A 15,461-nucleotide genomic window follows, 5' to 3' on the forward strand; every position below is an offset into this window, starting at 1 on the left:
AAGCTCTAGGAATACAATGACAAAACAAAAACAGCTTGACTCTCAAGGAATTTAGATTCAATCATATGAAACAACACAGAAATATATTATTTGAGAGTTGGAGAGGAACTCCATGACCATCTGGTCCAAACTATAAATGAAAGAATTCTCCATTATAAAATACCCAACAAATGATCATCCAGTCTCTACTTGAAGACCTCTTAGGAAGAGGAACCCACCACCTCTCAAGCCATCCCCTTTTTTAGAAAAATCTAATTATTAAAAAAAATGTTTGCAATCAAACCTAAATTTACCTTTGCCAGAAGCCCCTTCCATGTTTCTACTATATGATTCTATGTTGTTTTCTGTGATAGATATGCACATATTAAGTAAATATAAAATAAATAAAAGTGATGGGAAAGGAAATACAATGTAAATTTAGGAAACCAGAGAAGTCCTCATATATGAGATGACATTTGAACTGAGTTTAGAAGGCAATTAGAGATTCTAAGAGGCAGAAGTGAGTTCAGACTATGCCATGCATGAATTATACAGCATGTACAAAGGCACGAAGATAGGAAATGGAAGGTCCTATATGAGGAACAGAATGCCATGTAGAGAAGACTTTGTAAGGGTTTTTATAGTTTGAGAATCACATGGGATCCCAGATTTAAAGCTAGCAAGGATATTAGGGGTCATCTATCCAATCTGCTCAATTTATACCTGTGAAAACTAAAGCCAAGCTAGATTGTAATTTGTCCAAAATCACAAAGAAGGTGGGAGAGCAAGGATGCATGAACCTCCATATCCAAACCCAAAATACTCTCCATTGATTCATAATAATGTGGTAAGAAATTAGGAGCTTTTTCTAAATTTACAGTATGTTGATGATGTAAATGATGTAATAATTTTTAAAAATGTCCCAGCATTAAGAAAAAAATATTGGTGATAGATAACAGACTTTTTAAAAAGTGCAAATAGTAATATGAAATACTGAAATGCCATGTCCTTTCCTCAAATAATATATTATCACATAATTGCAAATTGAGCATCCTTCTTTCCAGTTACTTATGGAGAGTATTCAGGTAGCAGCAAAGAGATTTTTTGAGGATGTTGCCTCACAGGTTCAGGACAAAGTAGCTAAACAACAGAGCAAAACCCTGACTGAAGTGACCTATGATCTAAAATTCATTCCTTACCATAAGGAAGAGATCAAAAAATTTATCAGGTTTAGATTGCCCATTTTCAGTCTAACATTAATAAATAGATACTCTCTTAAGAGTGTTTCTTGACTTTGAACAACCATTAATGATCAAAGTTTATCTAAATTTTATAATAACCCAAAACATATTATCTGAATGTCAGTATGTCCCCTTCTTCCACTGGCAAAGATGACAACGCTAAAAGTGGCCAGAAAAGTAATTGCAAGGTGAAAGAATTCACCTTGATGAATTGATGAAAAGGAAAATTGCTTATAAGGCAAGAAAAAGAAGGTGTTATAGAAGAAAAAGACTGAGGAAATAACAGTACAAACAGAGAAAAAGAAGATTACAGAGGAGGAAGAAAGTATCAATAGAAAGCATCAACATTTGTCAGCCAATTATATATGTGAGACGAACAACCTGGACAACAAATACTGCTGCAAAGATGTAAACTTTCATTCAAAATCAAACAGTTGCTGAATACTTGCTACATGAAACTTATTGCATTAGTCACTGTGAAGGATAAAAGATGGCTGAGATTTTATATTTCAGTAGAAAAGATAAGAAATATAACTCTTAAGTGTCATAAGAGAATTACAGAGTAGTTGGGGAGTTTAAAAAGACCAATTAGAGAATCAATATGAAGGATATTCTGTGTGTATTCATATGTATATATGTATATACATATATATACACATTCATCCATAGAGATACTTGTAAATATATGCATGTATAATATGTAAATAGAGTTACAATACATATATTCATGTGTAATCTTATGGTGGATGTGCTCTATGTGTGTGTGTGCGCATGTGTGTGTGTGTGTGTGTGTGTGTGTGTGTGTAGACAGAGAGAAAGACAGGGACACAAATGCCACAACAAAATTAAAAAAAAAAAAAAAACCAATAGTCCCTACTCTCAAGGATCTTATGTCCTAACATGGAAAGATCAAAAATTAAAATGAACTAGAAATATAGGATGGGGGAAAATGGAGAAGGGGAAGTTCATCAACATATAGAGTAATTCATATTGCCCATGAGATTTTCTTGGCAAAGATACTGGAGTAATTTGCCATTTCCTTTTTCCTTCTCTGTTTCCATGTTATAGCGCTAACTGCCCTAATGTACAATCCCTTCTTTCTTTTGCTTCCTAGGATACTTGCTTTACTTTTATATTTAGATCAAGCAAGACCTTCTATATTCTATTTTTCCTAAACAATCCAGTTTCTAGTCTCCCACCCCAATTAACCTTGCATTTATCATGCATTTATACTATATGTACATATATATGATGTTGTAAACATTATATACATATATATATATATACATATATAATAGGTCTACATATTTCAAATTTCAGGAAGGAGATATACCAAGTACCATTTTTCTTTCAAAAGATTATGTGGACAACTGAAGTTTTCCAAGTATAATTTGCCCTAATTGTAGATTATGTCTTGATATCTCATTAATCTGTATTGTATGACCTGGCTCTGCTATATTTGTTGGATTCCAACTAGTGTTTGAAATGACAGAGGAGCTTAAGATGAATTATAAAGTGCTGTTCTTTTGGTTTGTTGACTTTCTTATGAAGTGTCTGATAATCTTTTAAAATAAATGATCTAGTTACTAATGGCAAATTACAGTAGAAATCCAGTAGATGTACTTAAGGCATCCTCAGTAACATCTAATTGAGTTCATGATAACTGGTAAATAGCACAGTTATGAGAAATGCCTAGTGGATTCCTAATCATTGAAGCTTTTTCTTTAGAAACCTTGCCAAAGAATCATAGGAAATTTAGGTACAAGTTTCAAAATAGAACTTTCAGAGACAGACAGGAACAGAGAAATAGAGGAAGGGATGAGAAATGCAGAGATAAGTAGAGAATAAGGGATGGGGAAGGAGAGGAAAATGAAGGAAAGAAAAGGACAAGAAACAGGGGAAAAGAAAGGAGTGAAGGGAAAAGGAGGTGGAAGGAAAAAAGTTTCAATTTAGAAAATTTATTCTAGAGAACCCCTCAAAGAGAAAAATCCACAAATGCCATACAGAATAGGCATATGTATGTGTGTGTGTGTGTGTGTGTGTGTGTGTGTGTAGAAAGATATAGATATATTCTCTAATTAGGGACCAAACTATATTATGAAGAGATAATAGGGATATAGGGATAATAGATAAGGTGTCCATGGTCACACAGCTGACCAATACTGGAAATACTGGAAGTAGGATTTAAGCCCTTGTGACTCCAACACCTCTTTCCATATGTCACACTCCTTCAGTGTCTGCCTATTACTATTCACCTCAGCATCATGTCATCTGAAGATTTAATAAGTATGCCATATACATCTTCATGAAAGTAACTGATAAAAAGGAGAAGGGCCAAGGGCAAAGTCCTATGGCACTACAGGTTGACAACATCAATTACAATGATTTAGCCTCCATCTTGTCCACAAGGATCCAATATACCCTCGTCCCAAAGGGTCAATCACACGGGATTCTTTTCTTCTTGGTAAAGATTGATCACTCAAAACCCATACCTATATGAGTGGTGGAATTGGCAAGAGTGGTAGAGAAGTTTCAGGTTCTTTGGGTTTCCAGCTTTTAGAGAAAAGTTGCATATTTCATATTTCTAACCTTTCTTAAAGTCTATGAAGGGAGAGAAGACTCTGGGAAGAGACTGACTCAAGAAAAGCAGGAAGTCTTTACATCTCCCTATCACCAGCTTACTACATTTTGAGGAATTTGTTCCTTGAATAAGAACTGAGATTCTCTCCCTTGGTGGATCTTAGTTATGCCACTCTCAGTGAAACAGCTCATTTGCTCTATATTAATTGGCATATATCCTTCAATATGTTTTCTCGAATTTCTGTTTTGCTATTAACTTGGATGAAGTTTTCTTTGCTATTTGCTCTGTGTGTTCATTGTAGAACTGGCCTCCAGTTGGAAAGGGGTCAAACATTGAATTTGTAGCTTGAATACTCCTTTCTTATTAGCAAATACTGATAGATTTAATAATTAAATCTTTTATACTAATAATATTGAGATTAGATGTATATTTTACATATATATATATATATATATATTCACATTAATTCACTTGCCAAATCCTATCTCTTCTAACCTTAGTATTTCTCACAATAGCTCCCTTATTCCCTCTGCTCACTCTAGTTCACGTTATCTTCCTTTTACTTGGATTATTGTCATGTCCTCCTGATTGGTCTTTCTGCCTCCAGTTTCTCCTATTTCCAATTTATCCTTCAGGATTGTTACTTCCATTTCTAGATGTCTCCCACTAGAAGTCCCTTTCAGCTTGGTGACTGCTGCCTCTGAATGGATGGTTCCTCCCAGAAACTTCATTTTAAGGGAAATGTTCAAGTCATCCATATCTTCATTCCTCTGCAGACAGCACTTCTAAACCTCTAACAGTGGTTCCCAAACTTTTTTGGCCTACTGCCCCCTTTCCAGAAAAAAATATTTCTTAGCCCCCTGGAAATCAATTTTTTAAAATTTTAATAGCAATTAATAGGAAAGATAAATGCACCTGTGGCCATCACCACCTCCCTGGATCGCTGCAGCACCTACCAGGGGCAGTGGCACCCACTTTGGGAATCACTGCTAGACTTTCTCTACCATCTCTGGGTTTCCATAAACACACTTCATCAGCTGTTATATATTGTCTTTCCCCATTAGATTCCAAGTTCCTTGAGGTAGTCATTGGCTTTCTTTCTGGTTATATTTGTATTCCCAGCATTTAGTACATAATAAGCACTTAATAAGTGTTTGTTGATATGACTTGACACAATCTCAGTAAAGTGAAGTCCCAAGCCTGATTATTTGGAAAAACGTCATTAACTTGCAAGATCTTATCAGCCTTGGTACTTACTTGATCTCTGATTCAAAGGGAAATCTTGTGCTGTTTGGTTTTTTTTAACTCTTATCTTCTACCTTAGAACTGACTCTTAAGTATCTCTTCCAAGGCAGACAAGTGATAAAGGGTAAGCAAATAGGATTAAGTAATTTATACAGGTTCACATAGCTAAGAAACATTTGAGGCCACATTTGAATGCAGGAACTCCAGTCTCCAAAAATGGCTCTCTGTTCACTGGGCCACCTAGCTGCCCTCAACCCTCCTTTCAAAGGTAGAGCTATGAATTCCAAAATGTCCACTTAAGAGTGGAGCTTAGTCAAGAGCATCTCATTTCTCACCCAACTGTACTACTCTGAGACTTCTCTGCTTCCCCCACCATGTCCCCCAGCCCACTTCTACTTTTCAGCATCCTTTTTTGCATGTGGCCTTCCCTTGTTAGATTGTAAACTCTTTGAGGTTAGGGCCTTTCTTTCTAAGTACTTGTATCCCCAGCAGGTGGACCAGATGTTCAGGAAAGACTGGTACCTCTGCTGTGAGAACTTGCCAAGCCATTTTCAAGGCTGCTTTCCTCAGTGTCGCCCTGCCACCCAGCTCTCACCTGTGGCCCGAAGAAAGCTGTAGCTTGCATAATAGCCATGCCCCAGTTAACCATCTCAGCAGGCAGGCTAAACCAGGTTGAGGGTAGCTGACAGAGTTTTGGGGGAAAGGGGAAGAGGTTGGGGGAGTCATGGCAAGAACATGAAGACTTCCCTCAGTGGAAGGGGTTGATGAGAACAATTTGTTCCAATGGCCACAAAAGTGGCTAAAGCAGATGCTATGGAGCATTCAGAGATTCTAGACATTGAAGACACCAAGGTCATCTGCTGCATCCCAAGCTATTACTAATCATCTTAACCTTTGTCTTGCCATTGGATTTTGATGACTCTGGAAGAGAGAGTAAGGCCAATGACTTTGTGCAACTCTGCCTCACTTAAATCTAATTTATATATGAGTTAAAAGACATTGGTCCTCTTAGAGTACAAAAGATAACAACCAAGCAATCCTTGGCACTTAGTGTAGCACTTGACCCATTGTAGGTGCTTAATAAATGTTTATTGCTTATGACTACGACAGAAAAACACAATAAGTCACCTTGCACCCAGGAAGGTGGGGGTGCAGGAAGAAAAGAAAAGCAAAGAAACTGAAATAAGAAATCTAATTACAGAAGACTTGGATAGCTCTACTCAAAAACCATGTCACTTCCCTGCTTAAAAATCTAGAGTAACTTCCCACTGCCTATTGAATAAAATATAAGCTCCTTAATCTGGCATACAAATCCTTTTATGATCTGTATCCAACCTACTTTTCTAAGTATCACATACAATTACTCCTCTTCACACTTTGCATGTTTCTGCCAAATAAGACTCTTTTCTCTTTCCCAGTCTTGCCTTTCCTGTTTCTATCCCCTTGCCTTTTGGCAGACTATCTCTTCGTTTTTTTTAGAATTTTCTTCCTCTACATCTTCACTTGTAGAAATATTTCCCTTCCATAAAGATCAAGCTCTGGTGCTATCTCTCCTGAGAAGCCTTCCTTCCCTGATCTCCTGCCCCTGCTGGCTTTAAGAGATCTCTTTGTTTTGGATTTCATTTACTCGATTCAGTTATCCTATTAGATGTACAATATTGTATAATGGTGATATTTTTATCTGTCTCATCCCATTAGTGTATTTAAGATCTTTGAGAGAAAAAGTTCGGTCAAGTCATGTTTGTATTCCTAGCTCTAGTTGTTCAGTCCTGTCTGACTCTTCATGACCCCATGAACCATAGCTATCCATGGAGTTTTCTCCACCAAGAATACTGGAGTGGTTAGCCATTTCCTTCTCCAGTGGACCCTTTTCTCAGGAAGAGATTTGAGTGACTTGCCCAGGGTCACAGCTAGGAAGTATCAGAGGCTGGATTTGAACTCTTGAAGTTTTCCTGACTCCAGGACTTTTTTCTTTGAGCTACCTAACTGCCTCCTAGGTATAGAGTGGATAAGTGGCTTGCCTGGGGACACAAAGTAGGAAGTGTCTGAGACTGGATTTAAATTCAGTTCTTCAGGACTCCAGGCCTAATGCTTTTAACCCCTCAGCCATAGCTGCTCCCTCATACTTTCCTAGCAAGAATTTACAATACTATTTAATTAAATTCAGCAAGACTTCACTGAGTCCATTAGGTGGCAGCCACTGGAAACACAGACAAAAGTGAAAGGGTCCCAGCAGTTGAAGAGCTTACTTCCTATTGGAGGTTTACATATACCAGAGAAGTACAGTTTTTGTTGGTTTTGTAACTTGTAAAGTAATTGAAAAATAATCTCAGGGGAGAGAATACTAACAAGTGGGGAAATCAGGAAAGACATCCTTGAAGAGGTAGTAGCTGCACTGTAATTTGAAGGGAACTGAGGAATTCTATGAAGTAGAGATTGAAGGGGACTAATGCTGGGTGTAGGAGCTAGAATAGGCAAAAAGTCCCTAACAACACTTCCCCTCCCTTTATTTTTCTTTCTTGCTACCTACTCCATAGAACAGGTCAGGAGGTACCAGGTCAAGAACAATCTCCTCCCTCCATTGCCCCACCACCACCTCTTCACGTAGTCTACATCTACCCTGCAACTTGGCTGGAGGTGTGTATAAGGTTGATTGGGTTTTGAGGGATGCGCATGATGTTAGAAAGTGGTGATGAGCACGGCGGAGGAGAGGATTAGTTGATTGGCTGTTGGATTGTGAGCCCCTCCAATAGCACGAGGAAACACCACCCACTTGATACTATACTTAAACACCTGCCTAAAACTCAGCAGGTGCCTCCCAATTGAGTTAGATCTCTGTTGTGAACGCCCTCTGCTGGTGAGAGTAATAAATTGATTTGCTGCTTTGTTATCTCAAGAGTCTTGGGTTTTTGTTTTTTGTTCTCATTTTGAGTCAGTGGGCTCGCGTCCCACACAAGATGAAGGTGAGAGAGCATTCCAGACACAGGGGACAGCCTATAAAAAGACACAGAAGCAAGAGATAGAATAGCATGTAAGAAGAAGCAGCATTGAAGCTAGTTTTGGTAAAACAGGGAGCTTGAGGTGAAGGATGTGGGTGGAATCATTCTGGAAAGGATTATTAGAGCCAAATTGCAAAGGGTTTCAAATGCTTGATGAATATAGGTTAAACATAAAAGCATTACAGAGTCACTGGGGTTTCTTGACCTGTACTTTGGGAACATAAATTTGGCAGCTGTGTTATGTAATAGCTGTTTGTTAGTTTTTAAATGAAAAAAGAATGGAATTCTCCAGTAATCGTTTTTGGTCTCTCCTCAACCTAAAATTATTCTCCTTAGAACTGAAAACAAAAACATAACAGAAATGGAGGAGTTCGATCCTACTCTGTCATCCATTATCTTCTTCTGTCTACCTCAAGCAATAGTCTTATCTCTTCTTTAATATTTCTCTTACCCTAAATCATGACTATAGAACTCTTTGGTGCTTTCCTTATACTTATAGATGTTTCAGCTAATTCCTGGATTTAATATTCCTGAGACTCTTCTTTTAGAGCCATTCGTGTGTGTGTGTGTGTGTGTGTGTGTGTGTGTGTGTGTGATTAATGAAATACTCTGCCACCATATTTTTAGACAGTGCTTCCTTTTCTTCTTCATTGTAATCAACTATGCAACCCCAGATCCAAAGCCCATTGATACGGGGTTTTCTCCTCAGTGGTGGAGATCCATGTCCATGACCTAAGTAAGGGGCAGAACAGAGTTAATAAGACTAAGTAAGAAGAATTCTTTAAAGATCTCCACCAATGAGGAGAGTCTCGTAACAAGGGGCTTTGGGAATGGGGTAACATCTAATTTACATTATCAGCATTCCATTGTTCTTGAGATGAGTTGGCTTCACTCTATGATTATATAATATATAAGATATGTAATATATTATAAAGATTACATTCAGTATTTGCTGAATTTGTTCATCTTAGTTTGCAGAACCCAGATTTTGGCATATATATTACACTATCAGAGTTAGAAGTGGCAGTAAGATATTTTGTCAAGTTTCATTTGGATTTAGTTTTTGCTTAATCTGTATTATCTCATCAGATGTAGAATATTTGGATGAAAGAGTATTTCTCAAAATCTTAATGACATCTTTTTATCTGAAAATGTCTATAATTTCATCATAATTTTTTTCTATTTCTATAATAAGTACTAAACTGATTAATCTACCAGTCTTACTTGTGGCTGAAGGAAGACTACCTTAAATGCTACTTGAATATAATTGGAAACTAATAGGAACCTTTTTTCACTCTTCCCATGGGGCCTTCTTTCTTGGTACTCTACAGTCATCTGAAAGCTATTGATCAAAAGAAACCTTTTTTCCTTTAGCAAAAGAAGTTGCTAATTACATCAATGATTGCAACTGGAAATGATTCCTTAAAGGCATTTACAAAGATGTTAGTTCAGTTTCACTTTCATTTCTTGGCAACTTAATGAAAAGGGACCATTTTGCTTGGAAAGTTTCTGTGCTTCTAACACAAAGATTCATATACTTATTGTTAGAACATCTAGAACAAAATTCATTCAGCTATTTTCAATTTTAATAATGCAGGGAGAAGAGGTCATTTTCCTTTTTAAATTCACCAAAAAAAGTGATTTGCTATGTGATTTCAAGTAATTCAAAAATCCATGAACTTTAAATCTTGAGATGTCATTTAAATAGTTTTAAGAAGGAGCATTTATTTTCATTTCAAAAGTGCCTTTTGAAAGTGATTTGATGGAAAATTTTGCCAATGCCAAGGACATATTGAAAGGATCTCAAAACTACTGCATTTTAGAAATTGGTGAATTAGAAACTATCAATTATTTTCCTTCCTGATTGGTGAGATAGAACAAGGGTAGAGGAAAGACAGGTGAATGCATAAGTGTGTCATTTTGTGTATTTCAAAAAGGCAGTAGTGTCCAAGCTTAAAAGACATGGAATTATAAAAAGCTCTTTGTCAAAATATGTGTGGGGAAAAAATCACCTCAATATTCTCATTAGTGAACATAATGTCTTGTGCATAGGGGCACTTAATAATAATATTTGATGATAGGGAAAAAACTTCAAAGAAAGAAATGATAACTCCTTTGTGGTTGTTTGGAATCTACTTCAAACTTTCTAAGAGGTCTAGTCTCAGTTCTTTTTACCTTGTTTTTCTTGAAGATCAAAGTCTCTGTGTCTTCTGGAGGTGATTGCATTCGAACATACAGGCCAGAAATCAAGAAAGGAAGCTACAATAACATCATTGTCAACGTGAAGACAGCAGTTGCTGATAATCTACTTTTTTATCTTGGCAGTGCCAAGTTTGTAAGTCTGATTTGTACCTCCTCCTTTTCAGGTGTTCAGTAAGTCCATGTGTAGCCAGTAGTTTTCTTTGATAAGGAAGAAAGTAGCAATTAGATATTTAGAAGTCAATAAGATGGCAATAAAAGTTGTCTAATTACTTCACATTTTCCCACCCCTCCTCCCTATGAAAACAGAATAAACATGCCTACCAAAGATCTGAAATGTCAAATAAAATAAGAGTAGGACAAATATGAGGCAAAAAATTATTTTGTATAGTATTGAGGTCCTTTGACTTAAATGTGTCAGCATGGTAACATTTCTCTTGTATAACTTTACTAAATGATTTCAGTTCCAACCATTTAAAAATGAAGGCAAAATGGTGTGGTTTTTTAGGAGGGAAAAAAACCTCTTAGCTTCTATCTTAGGACAATTCTAAGACAGAAGAGGACACCAGCTGGCCAAACCAGAATTAAGTAACTTGCCCAGGGTCATACAGCTAGGAAGTTCCTGAGATCAGATTTGAACCCAGGTTCTACTGACTCTAGGCCAGGGACTCTATTGTGTAGCTGCCCCTAAAACTGATATTGGATATATTTTTTTCTTATTAAAAATAAGAAAAATCTTTTTTCATCAATGAAATAATATAATACACAAACAAAATACTATAGTAGTAACAATAATGGGAATTAGACCTATGAATTCATTGGTATATGGAACTCCTAGATAAGGAAACCCCTTCTCCTGATGCAAGCATCTGCTCCTACAATTTATCATCTTAGATAGTTACCTATGGGATGCTGAGAGGTTCTACATATAAGAGACAGGATTTGAACCTGAGTCTTCCTGACTCCAAGGCCAATTCAATCCACTACATGATACTGCCTCCTACAAAATAGTAATAGAAATTCTAATGTTTCTAGAGCTCAGTAGATTGTAAATGTTGTCACAAGAACCCGAAGGTAGGTAATAAAAGCATTGCTACTTCCATTCCTTTTTTTTTTAACCTTTACTTTCTGTCTTAGTAACAACTCTAAAATAAAAGGGAAGGAGCTAGGCAAACAGGGTTAATTAAGTGACTTGCCCAGGGTCACACATATAGGAAATATCAGAAGCCCTACTATTTCCATTCTGAAGAAAAAGACCAAAATCCAGAGAGATAAAATAGAGCTATACCTGAGACCTACTTTTTTGGATACTCAAGTCCAATGTTCCTTAACTTTTCCCATAGTAAAATGATATTTAAATGGCCAAAATTTGTGAGCACCAACTTTATAGTAATTAAATCTTTCCTAGTGGTATCTACAATATTTGTCTAATTCATCTCTCAAACTGAAATGGCAAAAGCTTGGTCTATATTGGACTGTCCACAAAGTTCATCGTGGTCTCTTAGGCTGATTTCTATTACCCTAATATCTTCTGGTTTAAATCAAAATTTTTATCAGCCAAGGAATGACATGAACCAAAGCTACTTGCTTAAGTCAAAATATCTTTTTGTCTTTCTGTACTGCCATTTTGCCCTATTTCTTTACTATTCTATTTTTTTAAACCCTTACCTTGTCCTAAATATAGCTCTAAGACAGAAGGGCTAGGATTAGACAAATGTAGTTAAGTGACTTACCAAAGGCAATATAGCAAGGAAGTATTTGAGACCAGATTTGAACTCAGGTCTGCATCCCTATGATTGTGCCACCTAACTGTCCTTCATTTCATGTCCTACTACTTCTGGCCCAAAATCCTGAAGTGACAATTTTTTTTTCCAAATGAGAGCTAATGTATTCACTACATAAACTATAGAGCCTATTAGTCTTAAATATATTGAAAACTTTAATACTGCTCCTCTCTTATTAATCTTACTTATGCCAACAAAATCAACATCAAGAGCTAGAACAGAATAATGAAAAGAGCAATTATCTTGAGCTAAGGGGGCCTGGATTCAAGTTAAATCCCTGAAACACTGACTGTCAAAGCCTAGGCAAGGCACATAAATTCTCAGGGCTCCCCCGCCAAAATTCTAAGACTTAAGGTTGCTGAGCATCTGCCAAACTTCACTGCTATAGAAAGTTAAGGGTGGGGAGGAAGTATTCCTTATATCAATGAAAAAACATTCCCAGATTTTTCTCCCTGCTACCTCCTTACAAAAAAAATAAATGTCAATATCTAAGCAAGCAGGACTCTACCAGGGTTGGTTTACACAAATACACACACACACACACACACACTTATATCTATCTATCTATATATATATATATATATATACTCATATATAAATCGTTACATGTATGTGTATTTATTATATCATATATATAATATATAATATCATGTAATAACTATATATAGATATATACAAACATACATATCTATATACACATATACATACAGTTATGTATGCGTGTCTACATGGGGGGGTGTATGAAACCTTGCACAGGGCAGGAATATTTGTCACTTTAAAAGTTATCAAAATAAAACATTCAGCAAAAAATACACAAAAAACATAGCCGATATCACCTGAGTTCAGGGATCAAAGGATTCCAAGTTGTTCCACATACGTGAATGATAGCCAGCCCTTGTCAACAGACCCAAAGGATACCACTGTATGACTCTGTACAAGTACTTCAGAGCAAATTTTTACTTTTGCTATTCTGTTTTTCCTCCTCAGACTGATTTTCTGGCCATAGAAATGCGAAAGGGGAAAGTGAGCTTCCTCTGGGATGTCGGCTCTGGAGTTGGACGTGTAGAATATCCCGATCTGACCATCGATGACTCATATTGGTACCGAATTGAAGCCTCAAGGTAATGAACTGCAGCAATAAAGACCGCTGCCTTTGAGTTGGACGACATTTTGAAGCCATCATTAAATTAATACCCAGATAATTAAATCAGTTTCATAAGTATCTCTAGGTGAATTGGGATAGGTGAAGATGAATAACTTCTTTGAAAAACCTAGGTAAAGTCTAAGAAAACCCAATTCTCTATATGGGATGTACACGTGGGTTTGCGAGTTTATGTGCTCTCCCATCGTCTGAATTTAGTGTCTTCTTGTGACATGAACATGGCCCGTTAGGTTATTTAATACGTGAGCAGAGGACAACCTCTATTAGGTCCTTTCAAGATGGAAAATCTGGGATGAGCGTAAGCCTCTTTCCTCTAAGAACCAATCTAGCTAAAACTGAGGCTCGTTTCCAGAATTTTGTCCATCAGGTAAATTTTTATGGCCAGAGCAATACAAAAGACCTCCTAATAAGATCTAGATAAGTTATGCTATTCAGTACTGGGGGAACATGAGGAAAATATGGATTCCTAAAAAGTATATGTACATGTACACATAAATGTTTTTATGCATGTATACAGTATGTGTTTATGTATCTGTTGATACAGCTATGTATATAGGTATCTATGTCTATACATATGAGTAAGATAAGTATTGGTGTATATTGAAAGAACAAAGGTTAGCCATTGAGTTTGCATGTCCCAACTGAGTCAAATTTTCATTTTCTGGAATACTCTTTTAGTATAATTAAAATTAATATATAATCAAGAAATCTGGGGATTATATGCTGTCTGGAGCATCATTCAGGCTTCATTTGATGTAGGAAATGAAAGAAGATGCCCAAGGAAATGGTAGAAACCAGGACCCATTAGCATGCCCACTGAACAAAAGGAACAGTACATCAGGAAGCTCTCCACTAGAATGTAAAGCAGCTAGAAAATAGCTTTCATTTGACAAATGGCAAATCCATCAACTAATTGCTGCTGTTATCATTTGTCATTAGTCACCAGCAGGCCCATAGTTGAGAAAAATACTATGATAATTGTGTTCCCTGCTTGTAATGTATAATCATAACATCCAAAGGAGATCAGGTTGTTGGTTTTAAATTCAGACATGGAAAATAAGGAATATTTGAAAACTAAGAACCCTAAAGACATGAGTTTGCCAAATATCTCTCTGTTTTGTACATTTATTTTATCAAATGTGTCTGGAGAGTATGCATATTATTTTCTGTTCTTTCTTTCCCATTGCTCCTGAAGAACTGGGAGGAATGGAACTATTTCTGTTAGAGCTTTGGATGGTCCCAAAGCCAGCATCCTACCAAGCACATACAATTCAATCTCCCCGCCGGGATATACAATTCTAGATGTGGATGCAAATGCAATGCTCTTTGTTGGTGGTTTGACTGGGAAATTAAAGGTAAAGGGAGTTTCCTTCATCCTTATATATTTGATCTTTATAAAATGGTGAATTTTTATATTAACTAGTTAAGACATTAACTCTCATTGCTACAATATAATAACTATATGTAGATTCCTAAAATATATTAGTATATTAACTAGAAAAGACTTTTTAGACCTATCTGAAGAATTTCAGTTTTAATTTCACTGTTTTTTGTTCTTAAATAAAAACATGACTATCTAGAAAAATGTTTTTCAAGCTGAATGCCAGATCTTCATGGATTTTTTTTCCAGAAAAAGAGGGTGTATCAATCTATACTGAGACAATTCTTGTTTTGCTCTCTGACATGATGGAAATTCTTGACATGTTTCTTTTATCTCTTTTCATGTCAGTCTTCTCAGAGGAGGGTTTTTAAAAATGCAACTTCATTTAAAACATCCATTTTTGATTTAACTCTCACATAGGATATGAAGTGATAGAAAGTTCATATTCAGTACTAATTAAAAGATTTATGACTACCATGGGAAATATCCTAGGAACCATAAGCTTTCAGATCATGATCTGTGCCTGAAAATTTTTGAGTTGATCTTTTCCTCATTCTTACAGGGTAATGTTCTTAATATTCATAATTGCTTGATGGCAGATACTTGTGCATTACCAAGTGCCTGAATTTTAAAGGGACTTATGTTGTTGAAATGAAATGAGATGTTTATGAAAAGACCTGTAGGTGAGACAGAAGAGCACAGTTGAATAGAATGGATTAATCCTGAGCTTGTAGGAGATATCCAGGGAGAAGATTCGTCAGGAAGATTGAAAAGCCATGGTGACCCCAAATTTTAATCTGACAGTTTCAAAGAAAGCTCATCTAGTTCCCATGAGAACCCAATCTTGACCTTTAGAGAGAGGGAGATCACAAAACAGGTTTATTTATCTT

The 15,461-nt window shown here is 36.3% G+C and overlaps 1 protein-coding gene across 1 annotated transcript in view; it reads left to right on the forward strand.

Annotated features, from left to right (window-relative positions):
• The window catches only part of LAMA2 (laminin subunit alpha 2), a 625,852-nt gene that overhangs the window by 535,349 nt on the left and 75,042 nt on the right, over positions 1-15,461 (forward strand). The window contains 3 exon segments of the mRNA XM_044676961.1: positions 10,237-10,380; positions 13,016-13,149; positions 14,386-14,545. Of these exon segments, the coding sequence (XP_044532896.1) occupies positions 10,237-10,380; positions 13,016-13,149; positions 14,386-14,545 (438 nt within the window).

This window comes from Gracilinanus agilis, chromosome 4 (genome assembly GCF_016433145.1).
Source record: "Gracilinanus agilis isolate LMUSP501 chromosome 4, AgileGrace, whole genome shotgun sequence".
Classification (NCBI taxonomy): Eukaryota; Metazoa; Chordata; class Mammalia; order Didelphimorphia; family Didelphidae; genus Gracilinanus; species Gracilinanus agilis.